Below are 16,745 nucleotides of genomic sequence, written 5' to 3'. Positions count from 1 at the left end.
TCGATACAGTTCCCCACAGTCGTTTAATGAACAAAGTAAGAGCTTAAGGACTATCAGACCAATTGTGTGATTGGATTGAAGAGTTCCTAGATAACAGAACGCAGCATGTCATTCTCAATGGAGAGAAGTCTTCCGAAGTAAGAGTGATTTCAGGTGTGCCGCAGGGGAGTGTCATGGGACCGTTGCTATTCACAATATACATAAATGATCTTGTGGATGACATCGGAAGTTCACTGAGGCATTTTGCGGATGATGCTGTGCTATATCGAGAGGTTGTAACAATGGAAAATTGTACTGAAATGCAGGAGGATCTGCAGCGAATTGACGCATGGTGCAAGTAATGGCAATTGAATCTCAATGTAGACAAGTGTAATGTGCTGCGAATACATAGAAAGAAAGATCCCTTATCATTTAGCTACAATATAGCAGGTCAGCAACTGGAAGCAGTTAATTCTATAAATTATCTGGGAGTATGCATTAGGAGTGATTTAAAATGGAATGATCATGCATAGTTGATCGTCGGTAAAGCAGATACCAGACTGAGATTCATTGGAAGAAACCTAAGTAAATGCAATCCGAAAACAAAGGAAGTAGGTTACAGTACGATTGTTCGCCCACTGCTTGAATACTGCTCAGCAGTGTGGAATCCGTACCAGATGGGGTTGATAGAAGAGATAGAGAAGATCCAACGGAGAGCAGCACGCTTCGTTACAGGATCATTTAGTAATCGCGAAAGCGTTACGGATATGATAGATAAACTCCAGTGGAAGACTCTGCAGGAGAGACGCTCAGTAGCTCGGTGCGGGCTTTAGTTGAAGTTTCGAGACCATACCTTCACCGAAGAGTCAAGCAGTATATTGCTCCTTCCTACGTATATCTCGCGAAGAGACCGTAACGATAAAATCAGAGAGATTAGAGCCCACACAAAGGCATACCGACAATCCTTCTTTCCACGAACAATACGAGACTGGAATAGAAGGGAGAACCGATAGAGGTACTCAAGGTACGCTCCGCCACACACCGTCAGGTGGCTTGCGGAGTATGGATGTAGATGTACATGTAGAATTACCAGTATTCCTAAGCAATTATGATGCTCATGCGATGTAGCCATCATAGACTCAAGCTTTCAATAAATCAAAAAACTACAGCCAGGAATCAGGCAGTAGCAGTTTACTATTGCAGTCAGGACTGGATTGAAAGGCTAGTCTCACAATGTCAATTTCTAGTTAATACGCAACAATGCAGCGGAATGTGCCCTGTCGTAAGACACTCACTTATTGAGGAGGAATTGTGATAAATTTAGGTCTGTCAGAAGTCAATATTCAGTAAATGGTTACTGAAAATTGTGTACTTTCATCTAATGCTTGATAAGGTGTTAATTTTTCAATAGTTTTATTTCAAGTGGCGCCACTTGCCAATGCTGGGATGAAAACCAATTTTCTCTTTTAATGTTAATGGCAATATGACGAGAAAATATGTTATAGATTTCCGTAGGGATATTTTGAGCCTTAAATTTTCATGATTTCATGCCCACACAAAGGCATACCGACAATCCTTCTTTCCACGAACAATACGAGACTGGAATAGAAGGGAGAACCGATAGAGGTACTCAAGGTACGCTCCGCCACACACCGTCAGGTGGCTTGCGGAGTATGGATGTAGATGTACATGTAGAATTACCAGTATTCCTAAGCAATTATGATGCTCATGCGATGTAGCCATCATAGACTCAAGCTTTCAATAAATCAAAAAACTACAGCCAGGAATCAGGCAGTAGCAGTTTACTATTGCAGTCAGGACTGGATTGAAAGGCTAGTCTCACAATGTCAATTTCTAGTTAATACGCAACAATGCAGCGGAATGTGCCCTGTCGTAAGACACTCACTTATTGAGGAGGAATTGTGATAAATTTAGGTCTGTCAGAAGTCAATATTCAGTAAATGGTTACTGAAAATTGTGTACTTTCATCTAATGCTTGATAAGGTGTTAATTTTTCAATAGTTTTATTTCAAGTGGCGCCACTTGCCAATGCTGGGATGAAAACCAATTTTCTCTTTTAATGTTAATGGCAATATGACGAGAAAATATGTTATAGATTTCCGTAGGGATATTTTGAGCCTTAAATTTTCATGATTTCATAAACTTGCAACAATGATTATGCCCACATTTGGAATGATATAACTGTCAGGCTACCTTCCATTCAGAAGGCTGTTGCATGCTGCGACTGTTATATTGACTTGTAAATAATAGATTTCAGCTAAAGGATGACTAGTAGCTGAAATCTATTATTTACAAGTTGATATAACTGTGTCTGCAATTTTTATTCTGCAGTGAAAAACTCTATTTGAGGCACATTCAGAATTCAGTTCTGGTATTTGGTTTGATTATATATAATGTATAGTTCATATGAGCCTGTAATGTAGAACAAGTCAGTTTAATCTAAGGTTGTAAGATATTTAGCAGACATATTATAATGTAAAACAACAGATTGGCAAATGCACTGCTGGAAAAAATTAGTATATCTGGAAGAGGACATCCGTTCTGATCTGATGATGGCATATGCCATCTGGGAAAAGGGGGGGGGGTATCGATGCGCTGATAATGGTTTCAGCATTGTCCACCACAGATAACGTAGTGGCATAGCTATCAGAATCCCGCCTGTGTCTACCCTTTAACAGTGATTTCTCACAGCCTGAATACTCAGTGTGGTGATACGTGAAGCAAGCAGGCAACCATGGCAGAGAGACACACTTTTCTTCCTACAGATAACTGAGTGAGTTTGAAAGTGGTCAAACTGTAGGAAGAGTGGCTGGATGGACCCTTTGGAGAATTGCCACACAAATTGGACATGTTGCATCAGTTGTCCAATGATGCTGGTATCTGTGGTCACTTGAACATTCACACACCCATAGATGAGGTTCTGAATTTCCGCACGTCACAGACGCGTGCCAGGATCTTCTTATTGATGGCACAGTAATGGCAGATCACACAGTTACCACAGCACAAATAAGAGGGCTTGTGAGCCTAGATGGGACAACGCGAACTGTTGCAAACCAGTTATTAGCGGTGGGACTATGGACATGCAAACCTCTAGCCTGTCTTCCGGTCACGCCACAGCGTTGATGTGTATGGTTCAACTGGCGCCATTAGAGGTTCTCTTGGAAAACGGAATGGAGTACCATGGTCTCCAGTGACGAAAGTGGATTCTGCCTGCATGCAGGAGATATTCCTTTGTGTGTTATACATAGACCTGGTAAGCGCTGTCTCTTAGAGTGCATTGATCCAAGACACACTGCCCCAACCCAGGCTCTTTGGTCTGGGGTGCGATAAGTTACAACTCTCGTTCACCTTTGTTGTCCTGGAAGGAATGATACCCTGCACTTGGTACGTGCAGAATATTGTTAGACCCACTCTTTCACCAGCTCGCAACAGGAAGGTGCAGTGTTGTTCCAACAGAATAATGCCCACCTACACACTGCCTGTGAAATTATGTGTGTTCTACAAGACGTGCAACAGCTTCCCTGGTGATACCTGATACCTTGTACCTCAGAATCGCTTATCTATTGATCTGTAAATGTTATCATTTCATGTACTGCATACGCACTGTTGTAACAATAATTCTTGAGTGAACTGGAAACCTCTAAAAGGGTGTACTAATTTTTTTCTGGCAGTGTGTAATAGTAATGTTGTATATATTTTTCTCTCAATTTATACTCAGGGCTTAACCTTATTTGCATACTCTTTAACTCATTTGACTACAGTACAGCCATTCAGCAACATGCACTGCTCATAATACACTCAGGTCTTAATATTAGTTTCATAAATTCTTTACAAAGGTGATCACAATTCTCACAGCAAGGTGAAAAGACATTCTCTGTTATATACATATACAATGTAAAATTCTCTTTTAATAAATTCTCTGTATGAAGTTCTTGGGAAGCCATTTCACTGATATTCTTCTTTAGACGTCAGGAAGAACCTTTATCAAATAAAGTGAAGCGATTTTTAGATTCTGAACGTGTCAGAGTAATTTGTGATGAACTTTTTATGGTTAAAGCTTGTATTACCATAATTACTAATTAGAAAGAAATTTATGCATCTACTTATGTCTTAACAGTTCAACTACTTAAGTATGACAGTGTACAGATGGTAATATTGTAAATTAGCCGTGTCTTGGTCAGTAGAAATATCTTGGACTGAGCTTTCAAATGTGCAGAATTAAAATTTTGTCATCAACAAACATTTACTCCAAAAGTGCATGACTATGGTGTGGCTTCAGGTTTTTCCATAAGTGAATTTTGAATGTCATTAGATTGCTAATACAAGCAGATTGCATTCAGAAGTACTGTGGATTTTGTACATGAATTTCATAGGAATCTTAATAATCTGCACGTAATATCTGAAACGAAATTGGCTTAAAGATTTAAAGTGTTGAATGCAAGAGTATTTTGTTTGTTTGTGGATAGTATCACAGCCTCTTTGTCGCTATACTTTTTAATTTTTATAATTCACTTGATCATATTGTTGAGTCTCTGTTTTAACAAATTATGCAAAAGGGTATTGTGAAACGGCTTCCTAGTATGGCAAAATGAAAGTTTCCTAAAAAACAATGTATTCCGAAATATAACATTCAGCAAATTAGCGACTGCATTCTAAAACGTTTTTACAGAAATATTTTTCCATTTTTCCTTTTTGATGCCACAATTATTTTAGTCTTCATTCAAACTTAGGAAAACTGAAAAAAATTAACTGCAAATCATTCTCCACACGATGGGTACCAGTAGTATAGCCTCCTATTGTGATTACTCTAAAATAAGCGCAGTAATTTGGAAATCTGTGTAATACTGAGGACTATTATACATAAATCTTATTTGCAAATGAATATTGCTTAAAACGTATATAAAGTGAATGAGTGGGGATTCATTCCGTCACTGTCAAAGTTAAGTAGCATTTCTCGCATAAATATATGGCTATGCAATCACATAAATTTGCCCTACAATGTTATGCCTTCATTACATTGTTTCCTACTATTTATCAGTACATAAAGTACATCTGACTTGTATGATGATTTTGATTAGACTGTTGTGGTACTTATCAATAACAAGTAACTTTTCCTCCCATGGTAAATTTCGATTTGCATCTGCAGCAGAAATATTCAGCATCATTGTTGTCACTTAGTGCAAAATGTGAAAAACAAGTTCATACATAGGCCACATGACACTTTCATTTCGATGGTAGTGACATTGGTAGTACTGCAAGTGACTGTAGGGTAGTCTATGTTAGTACACTGTGCTCACTCCATAGATATACTTTCTCTATAATAAAAGTGCATTTACTGCGCAGTGCACATCATGAGTCCTTCAATTGATAAGTGACTATTGGAAAAAGTAAAACAAGTGACTATCTGAAAAAGGCAGACACACGTAATAACCCAGTGAAGCAAATAATGTGTGTGTCATACCATGCAACTGCCTGGTTGAACATGTGACACCAAGCAAGTGTCTGGTTGCAGCTAGTTGTCATCGTCGAATGCATGTGTATTTCTAACAGTGTAATTAATAGATCCACTGTGGCACATGCCAAACCACAACAGATGCAAAGTCTTTTATATGATGACACTAGTGGTCTTGCGGTAGCGTTCTCGTTTTCCGCGGCCGGGGTCTTGGGTTCGATTCCTGGCGGGGTCAAGGAGTTTTCCTGCCTCGAGATGACTGGGTGTTGTTGTGTCGTCTTCATCATCCTCATTCATCCCAATTACAGTCGGAGGAAGGCAATAGCAAACCACCTCCGCTAGGACCTCACCTAGTATGGCAGTGCGTGTCTCCCGCATCGTCCCCTACACTACTCGGAGTATGGGATCTCATCATCATCATCAAGTAGTAATTAATTACAAAACAGCAAGATAGTAATATTGATTTATACAAAATAATTTAGTTCATAATTGAACCATAATCGAACTTCTGTTGTCTTAACATCTCAGAAAATTTCATTTTATCTTTACAGACACAACCACTAGTATAGACCTACAATACTGTACAGTGGAATCAGCTTTACAGGTTTTTAAAAGGAATATCGAATGAGATATTTATTTGGCGTTTACAATAGCTATTAGGCTTATGTGTGTAGACAGTCATTTTCACCTCAATATGTGAATGGGATAGAACAGATAATCTATAATAATGGAATGTTGTACTCTCCACTATGCCTAGTACACTACCTTGTGTAGTATATATGTAGAGGTAGATCATTATCTGAAAATGGACAATCACCATTAGTTCACAGCACATCAGCTTGTCTTTCATAGCATAATAAAGCAGTCATTAACCATTGTCGGAGCACTGCAGTGTTTTACTAGATGTGATACAGTAGCAGATAGTTACTACTGTATTTTCCATGTCTTCTTTCGAATTGTGGATGCTTCCAGTCAATTATGAATAATATGGATGCGCACTTTAACATAGAATCACATACACAGCTCAGTTTTGCATTTTTCTATGCGCATAACATTTGTCAGAGTCAAAAGATCAGTTACTGCAAGGAAAAAATGCAATTGAATCCTGATTTATAGACTGATGTGTACGCAAACCTTTCTGTCTACAATTTATGAAAATACCTGGACTCAGTAATGTATTTCTGTGTAACTCTACAGTATTACATAGATCCTGACTTTGTGAGTACACAGGCTGCTGACAGAGGTCTGTGTAACTCACATACGTCCTTTGTTTAACTATTAGATAAAAACAGCAGCTGAGTAGTGTAGGAGGAGGAGGAGAAGCTGTGGCGTATTACAAAAAAGTTGTTTTCTCCTAACACACACACACACACACACACACAGAGAGAGAGAGTTTTTCTTCATTCAAAAACATTGGTTTCTTAAACATCCAAAAGTTAACTCTTAACAACAATGATAAATACTTCAATTGTGACAAAGAGCTTAGAACAATCTGTGTCTATTAAGGCAGAGATATTTAAATGTCATTCATGTTATTAAATAAAACTGTTCATATAATAAAACTGAAACACTCTCTCTGATTTAATAACTTACACACTCTAATATTATTGCATAGCTGTCATAATCAGACAGCAAATAACGGATTTGTTAATAAATCTGCAAACCTGGTTTTCTGTATTTACTCTTGAAATAGGAGTTTCACCAGCTGTATCTAACTCTCAAACGAAGAAGGGTCTGGGACGAATATATTTTGTCCGTCAGTGAAATTCAGGACTATGTGGGAGTTAAACAGCTCTATTGTATACTCGTATGCGAGGCTTCGCTCCTTTAATTGGCAAAGTTCAGTTAAGAGTCTCTTGTTCCAAACAATTTCTCATGCTACTTCACTGGCTGCTACAACTTCAGCTTTGTAGTAGAGACTGCAAATGAAGTTTGTCGCAGAACCAGCTGACAGGTTCACAGATGTACAGGTAAAGAACACGTGAGATAGATCACCCAATCGTTGCATCTCCATGATCAGCATCACCATAATATTCAAGAATGCTTTTTGATTTCACCACTTTTGAAAATAAGACAATAGTTATTTGTGCCTCTCAAACAGCGAAAGATTCTTTTTACCACTATTGTATCACACTCTATCGGATTTTCGAGACTTCTACATATTACTCCACCAACATACGCTATGTCTGGGTTTGTCCCGCACATCAGGTACATCAGTGATCCAATTGCTTGTCTGTAAGAATATTCAGTGTTATAGAGTTCTCTTCCATACCACCTTCCTTGGTCATTGGAGTTGCAACTGATTTGCAATCACTCATGTCAAAGTGTTGCAAAACCTTCTTTGTGTAGTGAGTCTGAATTAACTGAATGGATCCATCATCTTTTCTATCAGTTTCCAACCCTAAGATATATGATGCTGGGTTTGGTTTTATGTTGAATTCTTTTTTAAGATCTTCAATAAATTCTCCAAGTTCATTATCATTGTCTGCTGCAATCAGTCCATCATCAACATAGGGTAAGAACCTTTCCATCTCATAAAGAGGTAGGGATCACCCCTGCTTCTCTTATAGTATTTCCATGATGTAATTAGTGAATCTCTCATTCCAGCAATGGTGAGCCTGATTCAGGCCATAGTTTATTAATCGACTTTTCTAGAACTACCTTTACAATGTTCAAATCGTGTTATAAATATCGTTTCTTTCAGGTCACTGTAAAAAAGAACAATAGCTACATCCATTTTCGCAATGTTCATCTTCTCCTTCTCTGCAACGCTGGGTAATGTTGGAATAGTCGATATCTTCACCACAAGGTTGAAAGTTTATTCATAATCAATCAATGTCTTTTGAAAAAATCCTTTCATAACCAATCTTGTTTCGAATCTGTCAACCGATCCATCAGTCTGTAGATCCCCTTATGTGGTAGTGCCCTTTTTCTTGAAGGTAAATCTTCTACAGCCCAGTTCAATTTTCTTGATGTGCCACCGTTTGTTGATCTATTGCTGCAGATTTTGGTTCCTCAAAGGTAATTAACTGCATTAAGTCTTGAAGTCTTCTTGGACGTTTTAGCATTAAACACTCACACAATTGTGGCCTCATCCTTTCATCATTGGACTGTTCTAAACTCTCTTCCGTTTCATCCTGTAAATCGTCACAACTATAGACTACTTTTTCTCTTGGAAAACTAGTTTTTACTTTGCTCTCAGTTTCGCCTCACGTTTCTTGAGGCTTTCAATGAGGGAGTTCAAGATCCACAGGAACTACTAGACTTTCCTTCTGCGTATTTTTTCTTCAAAACTGATGTCATTAGCTGATGAGTATTTTCACATCAGACCTGAGAATCACCAAACAAGATCATAGTCAATCAGAATCCCTTTTACTGTTTTTCTATCCACTTTCACACTTAATTGCTTTGGAACTTGAATGTAACATTTAGAGCCTATTTTATGTAGATGCTTCACGCCAGACTTCTCTCAATACCCTGTGTCATATGAAGACATCCCTAGAACACTAGAAGGTTCCTTTCAATTGAGGATGTTTCTTGCAGAATTTATCATTTCATCACATTTCTGTGAAAATGTATCATAGTCCTGGATGTTTCAAAAAGAGTTCAATTTTCTCTTTGATTGCGTCCTTTTTGTCGCCAAGCATACAGTATAGTGAAATGTAGGATTATGCCCTCCTTCTGTAGAAAATCCCTGTCTGTTGACCTCTTCTCCATAATCGCTTAAGAGATTTTTAGTTTTATGCCCAGCAGTTTCTCTTTCAGTTATACATTGTCTCAGTTTATTAGGAACTTCTGATTTTTCCTTGATGAAGTAAACAGCTTGAAATTAACTGTAATCATCTTTGAACAAAACAAAGTAGCGATACCCAGACTTCGACATTCGAAAAGGACCACAGATATTTATTTGAATCCACTCTCCTAGTTCAGAAGCTTTCTTCCAGGTACCAAATGGAGACCGATGTGTTTTACCATAAATACAGTCTTCAAAGAGCTCCAATCCCACGTTTATGGTTAAGATCTTGGAGATTAACGTCTTGACATGTAGATTATTGTGACGTCCAAATCTTTCATAACACAACCGTAGTAAGTTTTCTTTACTGATTTCATTTATTTCAGCAGGAATAGTAGGTTTAATACTTTTCATCATTGTATCATTAATTTAATTAGTCCTTCATAACTATCACAACTGCCAACTAAAGTTGTGACTTCACCAATTTTAAATTAAATATCTTTCTGTTGTGGATAATAATGTAGTTTTTGGATTTTTATCTTGTGGGCTAAGATGGAAATACACTCTTTTTAATTTTTGGTACATACCATATATCTCTCAGAGTGATCTTATGTCACTTTCCATTTAATTTTGCTTCCATTGGTATGGTGTCCTTGCCAGCATCCTCAACAGTATCACCATCTGCTAATGTATGTGTCTGTATTTAGCAGCTGGTCAAGGCAGAGGTTCGAGTCCTCCCTCAGGCATATGTGTTTGTCCTTAGGATAATTTAGGTTAAGTAGTGTGTAAGCTTAGGGATTGATGGCTTTAACAGTTAAGTCCACATTTGAACATTTTTCTGTATTTAGAAAATGGTTCATATGTCTCGAGACAATGGTCAGTATTGGTGCTGTGACTTGTTGCACCATTATCTACAAACCAGGTACCAGTATCACACTCATGGCAACAGGTTTTCTTTCAGCGAAGAGAACCATAGTAGTATTTGTAATTTCAGCAGCTTCTGACAAATTACTTTTGTGAGGCTTTTGAAACTAACCATACACAGTCTAGTTTCGGTATTTCTCCGTCACACCATTCGGCTTCTTACAATAATGACAAACAATTTTCATTGTCTGCTGTGGCTGTTTAAAGAGTTGTTTTAATGAGTTACTTATAAGTGCCTCTTGAGATGTAGAACCTCATTCTCTACTCGACAAAGCTTTCTCAAGTGTGCAAACTTGAATTGTCAAGTCATCAATAGCCTTATCACTTTTTGACAGAAACATCCAACTTCATTTGAGTGAAAAATACGCATCTGGTAGTGCGCCTAAAATTTTACAAATCAAAAATATATCGGATGATTGAAGATTATTTTCTACATCTTTTGCCATTTCTTACTTCAGATCATTCCACACATTGTGTGAGTTGCTATATGACCATTAGACAGTTTAACAATTCCAAAAACATCGTAAGCAAGGATCATAAACTTTATATTGAGAATCACTATCAAACAATTTGTTTAATTCTGTCCATGCTTCAAGAGATTTATTAAGATGCTTTATTTTTTGCGATGTTTCCTCTGCTATATTCGCAGTCGATACAATGCAAACGTTGCTGTCAGCCTTAAGATAATTATTTAATGCGTTCTTACATGTCTGTTTTACGTGACCAGTTGCATCTTCCGCAGATTCAACTAACCTACCTTCAATAACGCCAAGTGCTCAAGAAATATCACGTAGACAGAAATTTCCTTGTATTCAGTTTCATTGCCCTTCCAGTAGACTCTTGTCGAACGCATAGTCGAAATTCACGAACTGACTCCCAAAAGTTACTTCAGTATACGAAAATCGAAATACGTTGATTTCAAAATATACCTGTCACTTATGTACGAAACTTAAAACTTGTGTTTCTTCAATTTACTTCAGATTACATAGTAGTACAACTACGCCCATAACCTATTTGGTTATTTAGGAGTAACACAAGTTTTTCGCAGTTGAAACACATTAGTTTCTTAAATGTCTCCTGATTAACGCTTAACAACGATAATAACACTTACATTGTGGGAAAGAGCTCAAAACAATTTGTGTCTAGTAAGACAACGATATTTAAATGACATTCGTGTTATTAAACAAAACTATTCACAACTTTAACCAATGAGCCCTACAGGTAGTCATTAATTTTTGTTAGTATACTTTATGTCAATCAGCAGGGGCTGCTTTTCTCTGTAAAACTGGAACTTGCCTCGTTCCATATCCCTAAAGCCCGGTCCACACGCAACGATCTGTCTGCGCAGACATCGGCGCAGATGTCTGTACATGCAAAAGATCGCTGCAAATGTGGTGTGTTCACACGACACAAACCCCAATCTACTACTCGCCCGCCATCTGTCGGTGTAGAAAAGAAATATCAGTGGCAAGCGACTACGCTCCCCGAAAACGTCAAAATTTAAGTCAGTTATTTTGAAAAATAGAAATGGAGGAAGTTCTGTTGTGGTCTGTGTTCGCAACTTGTGTTGCAAAAAACATTCAGACCAACCGCAGGAAACAGAGAAAGCGGTCAAAATGGTGCAGACAGTGGCTGCTAAAGCGAAAGCAGTTTTGTCACGTAAATTTACTGCGAGAGTTGCAGGGCGAACCTGTTTTGTTTTACATAACCTCGTGTTCCATTTCCTCGCACATTGGCACTCCAATTTCATCTTCAATTGTACTCCTGCTTGGTCTTGGCGTTTCTTGATCACTAAGAAAGCCAAGTAGATCAAAATACCATAACGTTGGCTGGTATACTTGATCTACTCCTACACCAGATCTTCTAGATTTCTGAACTTTGGATAACTCTTTTCGGTAAACAGTTCGCTGACAGACTAATTTACTTGACTTGCCTTCATGAACTCATCTTTCAGGAAAGAGTAAATAGCTTCACATGTGTTGGGTATTATTTCACTCAATGCTTGTTTCGATATTGCAGATGAAAATTCCAAATCATTGTAGCTCCTTCCTGTTGCTAGGAATCTTAATGTTACTGCCAGGCGTTCATGAGGAGAAATTTCCCTTCTTATACAAGTATTTTTCTCATAATATGAAGGGTTACATGCTTTAAGAGATAATTATAAGTTTCGACATCCATCCGCAAATAATTTCGCCAGTTCGCAACGAAATTATTTTTTTATTACCGTTTCTCTGTTTGCCGAGGCGCCAACTGCCCGCAATTTTTCAATTAGAGCATTGTATGCTGCTGTCTTTTTGTCTCTGTCACTATATTCTTTACTTTTAATCTTCCACAAACATGGGTGGTTTCTGTATATTTCAATGAATTCACTTACAAACTCTCGAGAACACTGACGAGTATCAGCCATTTTAATGCCCTGTGCACACAAATACAAACACTAGACTGAGCAAACAGCTGTTTCGCGCCAGATTTGCGACGATCTCCTGTCCACACGCTCCAACTTGTCTGCGCAGATGTGGTTTGAACCGACAGATTTGAGAGGTTTCGCTCAAACCTCCAACTCCAACTTCCATGTTTGCACACACCTCAGGTTGGTGCAAATCTTCTGTTCACACGCAACGATCTGTCTGCGCAGATGTGATGTGCGCAGACATTTGCGCAGACAGATCGTTGCGTGTGGACGGGCCTTAAAGGTCGTCGATCATAAAAGAATTTACGGAGCACGATGTGAGAATGAATGTTCTGAAGCTCTTCGTAACAAGAGAAATATGTAAGAGCGCGGTCTCCAGAAGAAGCATAGAGTGATGCTTCTCAACCGTCTAGCAGTCGACTACTTTTGTGATAGCACCCACTTGTGGAGGACATTTTTATTTACAAAGCAATTACAGATTGTTTTTTTATGAAAATGGAAGGCAATTGATCTATGACTCATAAATGGGAGACGTCACTGATGCTAAACAGCCTCGTACGCTTTGAAGGTTGACTATGAGGTAATTTGTCTCTGAGAACAGTCACGTGATCAAATCAGCCAATCATGGAAGCGAAGTATTTGAATGGCACTGGAGTTTTGAGTTTGTTGTAAATGCGTGTGTGTGTGTGCGGAAAAAAAACAAAAAGCATTGGAATCATCTTTTGACTTTAGATCTATGTGTACAACATTTGTGACGATGAGACGTATAGTTTACATCAAGTTAAGGAATTCAGTGCATCAAAAGTTTTTTGAAAGAATAGGCATTTTGAAGATTGGCGTGCTGTTTTAACAAGATGGACGAGGCAGCCGTTTGTTTGGCCGACGTGAATTTTAGAGGTTAGTGAATTTTTAGAGTGAGCAGCGTTGAAACTTTACGTCTCTTTCATAACATACGGACATAAGCAAAGTATTCACAAAACTACTGATTGCAGCTTCTTTTTCGTATTAGCGTCAACTTAGTCGTAAACTATGTGCAGCGATTCAGTAGCCTGTTCTCGAAAAATTATAGAAGGGCAAAATTTGTGCTGTGAACTTATATTTTTTTGAGAAGTAAAGACCTTGTATGGTGGCTCAAACTCCATGTCGTCGTCTTGTCAGACTCACTTGTTTGTGGAGTTGGATTCTAAATGTGACGTATGGTTTGACATTGGTTACGCCTACAGACGTTCCTGTTACAATCCATTTGTAGGCGTTAGATTTATGATGAAGAACACGAATTCAGTAGTGAAAATTACATATTTAATTTCCAACAGAACTGCACGAAGGATCAAAATATTTGTCCATGGAGTTCTGTTGCATCTTTTGTCTGCCAAGTCCCAGAGCAGCCACATAGATTTATAAGATAACTGTCATTTCATTAATGGTTTCAGGACAGTAAATGTACCATAACGGGTTAACAGCAGCATTCGTTAATTAAAAGTATGCACTTGTTTCGTGGTATGTTAATTGCGAGGAATGTGTAGCGGGTTAAAAAGTAGTGGACGCGTTTTTCTACAGAGTGAAACAAGTATTTGTTGATTAAATTTATTTATGCAATGTAGAAGAGGGGGTTGTATCAAATTGCTTTATACACAACATAGCCTATTGTGACAGAGTTTCGTAAATTTCAAGATCTTGTATGATAAGCTGCTGTAACGTAATTTACTATTGCGGATTATGGCTGTTGGTTGTGTCTGTGATGGGCGCACGACAGCAAACTAGCAGGAAGAACAGGGCTATGTTCAAAATGGACAGTGGTGAGAATTCCACCTCATTAGCTTGTGAATTCATTCCTATTGTTTGTAATATTCCTAGTTCATGTTTCACTGGAGGTAAGGAAATGTAGTTACCACTAGCATGGTAAAGTTTTTTTTTGTACCCATATATATGGCAAAATAAAGAACTTGTGAATCACTAGGTTGGCTTGAACACCAAGTTTATATGACTTAGTGTTGCTGAGGAGTAGGTCCTATTGAAGTAGTCTGTACTCCGCAAGTTATAAATTAGTGTGCTTTTAAATGTGGGTATCAAACTACAGTGAAACATTGGTCTTTCAGGTAACCAAAGCTCTTGCAGAAGTGCTATTTTAATTGTGAAAGAAATTGGGCTACTTGGTGGAGAAGTGAAACTACACTGACGTGCTAAATGTTTTAAACTGCAGTTACTGTTAAACAAAATAAGTTGTACACACATAGTGCAAAATACAGTGTGTGTCATAGTCATTGTATTTTGAAAAAATGTGCAACTACAAGCACATGGCTTGAACCAAATTTCTGTTAGATTTTGTGTCCATACTGTCGTTCCTCTCTGCAGTCCCAAATTTTGATGTACTGCATTTTCTCCTATGGCTTAGTAACAGGGTTCATTTTAAAAATAGATGTAAGTTTAGTTGCAAGATTTGTTGGTGAAAGTCATATTTTGGATCCCCCTCCTGCGTTTTTCAGTATGGCGTGAATGTAAACAGTAGGCTTTGCTACTGGTCAATTTGTTACCACAATTAGATTTTCTGCATTCACATTCATTGGCTTTGTGTAATCACATCCAAATTGACACCTTCCAACCTAACGTAGAATGAGGGCTGCTACGGATTAGTCTGTCACCACATCCAAGACATCAGGAAGAGCCCAATACATAACTTACTTTCAGATATTATTATTTATTTTCATGTAGGCCTACACTTTCTTTAGTATCACAGATACATACTGTATTAGATTATAAACTGTTTTGGTAAGAAGTATATTCTAGTTCCAGCATTTATAAAAATGCATGTTTGGAAGCAGGCATTGAAATATTTTGTCTGAGTGTATGATATTTGGTGTTTAATTGATTCAAATTTAGTAAAAATTTAGTAACGTTAGAGCTTTCATCTAGATGTAAGATTTATCAATGGTTTCAGATCCTCTGACTGTCTGTACCAGAATCTGCTTAGTAGGAGATGTGAGAAAGGATTCCAAGACAACTGTTGCAGCAGAGGTAATATTTCAATATGTACAATAAAGATCTGAAATATATGTAAATCATATCTACCAATTAATAGTATAAGAATTAAAACAATTGCTAGTAACAGTGGGTGGCTGAAGTTAACTGTAAGGGTGGCGGCTGCCAGCACAGTTTTCAGATAAAGAGGAATATTCTATACTAGCCATTGGCTTTGACCAATGATGCAGGAAACACACTACAAGCATAAGTACTGTGGTTGCTATGAACATCACACCAGTGTATTTTTTCATATGGCTTAAGCTACAGATCCGTCTGTCACCACAACTAGGTATTTTGTTTTCACATTCATTAGCTTCACCTACTCTCTACCAGATCATCTATCTACATAGACCTTGGGCTAAGCTACAGATCAGTTTTGCCACAATCAGTGTTTTTTCTTTCACATTCAGTGGCTGGACCAATTAACCCCACCCCCCTCCCCAAAAAGAAGGGGGGGGGGGGGGGGGCTACCAGAAGGTGAAGTCACAGCAGCCATTAACATTATATCACGACTACTATCAAACATTCCTCTTGACCCCCAATTTTCCTGTAGTGCCCTTATAGGTTTACAGTACATCAGTATCGTGTAACCAAAGGGGTAATAAAACAAGCAACAGTGTGTTCTTTGCTGTAAAATTAAAAGCTTTCAATGTTTGCCAGTGTGTGTTCATTGCTCTCAGACATTTCTTGAAACAACGGCACAGTCAGAGATAGTGATTATTTTGAGACACAGACTATACTTCTGCTGTAGCTACTGGATGTTCTTGACTTCTTTTTGGATAAACTGCACAGTCTAAGATTATATTGTGATCAGAACATAGGACATAACTTTTTATTCATTATCACAAATTCAAAACACACTTGTCTGCTATTCTCACACTGGTTACTTACAACTGTTGACAAACCCCATTGTGCATAGTAATGCATCTTAACTGTCAACATGGAAAAGCAAGATAATGTAACATCACTGTTCCTATTCTTGATTGTAAGTACAGTTAATGATACATAGCCTATTCTGAAAATTATGACTCTTAGAGTTCCTGCCATTGATAACACTCACTTAAGGGGCATGGGTAACAATTTCTGTGGTGGTACCTGTGGTAATGCAAGTTATATGCAACTGTCTGTAGGTTTTTATAACATACAATTCTGCATTCTTCCTCATAAAAATTTACTAATTGTTCCTATCAGTTTAGTAACTTCATTTC

General features: G+C 37.9%; 1 protein-coding gene across 5 annotated transcripts in view; it reads left to right on the top strand.

Annotated features, from left to right (window-relative positions):
• Positions 1-13,146: 13,146 nt before the first annotated feature.
• LOC126458564 (protein ECT2) overlaps positions 13,147-16,745 on the top strand; it is a 229,105-nt gene continuing 225,506 nt past the window's right edge. For 3 of the 5 annotated variants that reach the window (XM_050095689.1, XM_050095688.1, XM_050095687.1), the window contains exons 1-2: positions 13,147-13,416; positions 15,455-15,531. In XM_050095689.1, coding sequence (XP_049951646.1) covers positions 13,374-13,416; positions 15,455-15,531 — 120 coding nt within the window. In that variant the 5' untranslated portion in view covers positions 13,147-13,373. The remainder of the gene's footprint in view (positions 13,417-15,454; positions 15,532-16,745) is intronic. The other 2 variants (XM_050095690.1, XM_050095691.1) reach the window with 2 other exon arrangements.

The sequence above is a fragment of the Schistocerca serialis genome, chromosome 2 (assembly GCF_023864345.2).
Source record: "Schistocerca serialis cubense isolate TAMUIC-IGC-003099 chromosome 2, iqSchSeri2.2, whole genome shotgun sequence".
Taxonomy (NCBI): Eukaryota; Metazoa; Arthropoda; class Insecta; order Orthoptera; family Acrididae; genus Schistocerca; species Schistocerca serialis.
Note: the sequence above shows the minus strand (reverse complement) of the source record. Positions and strands in the feature narration are given on the sequence as shown.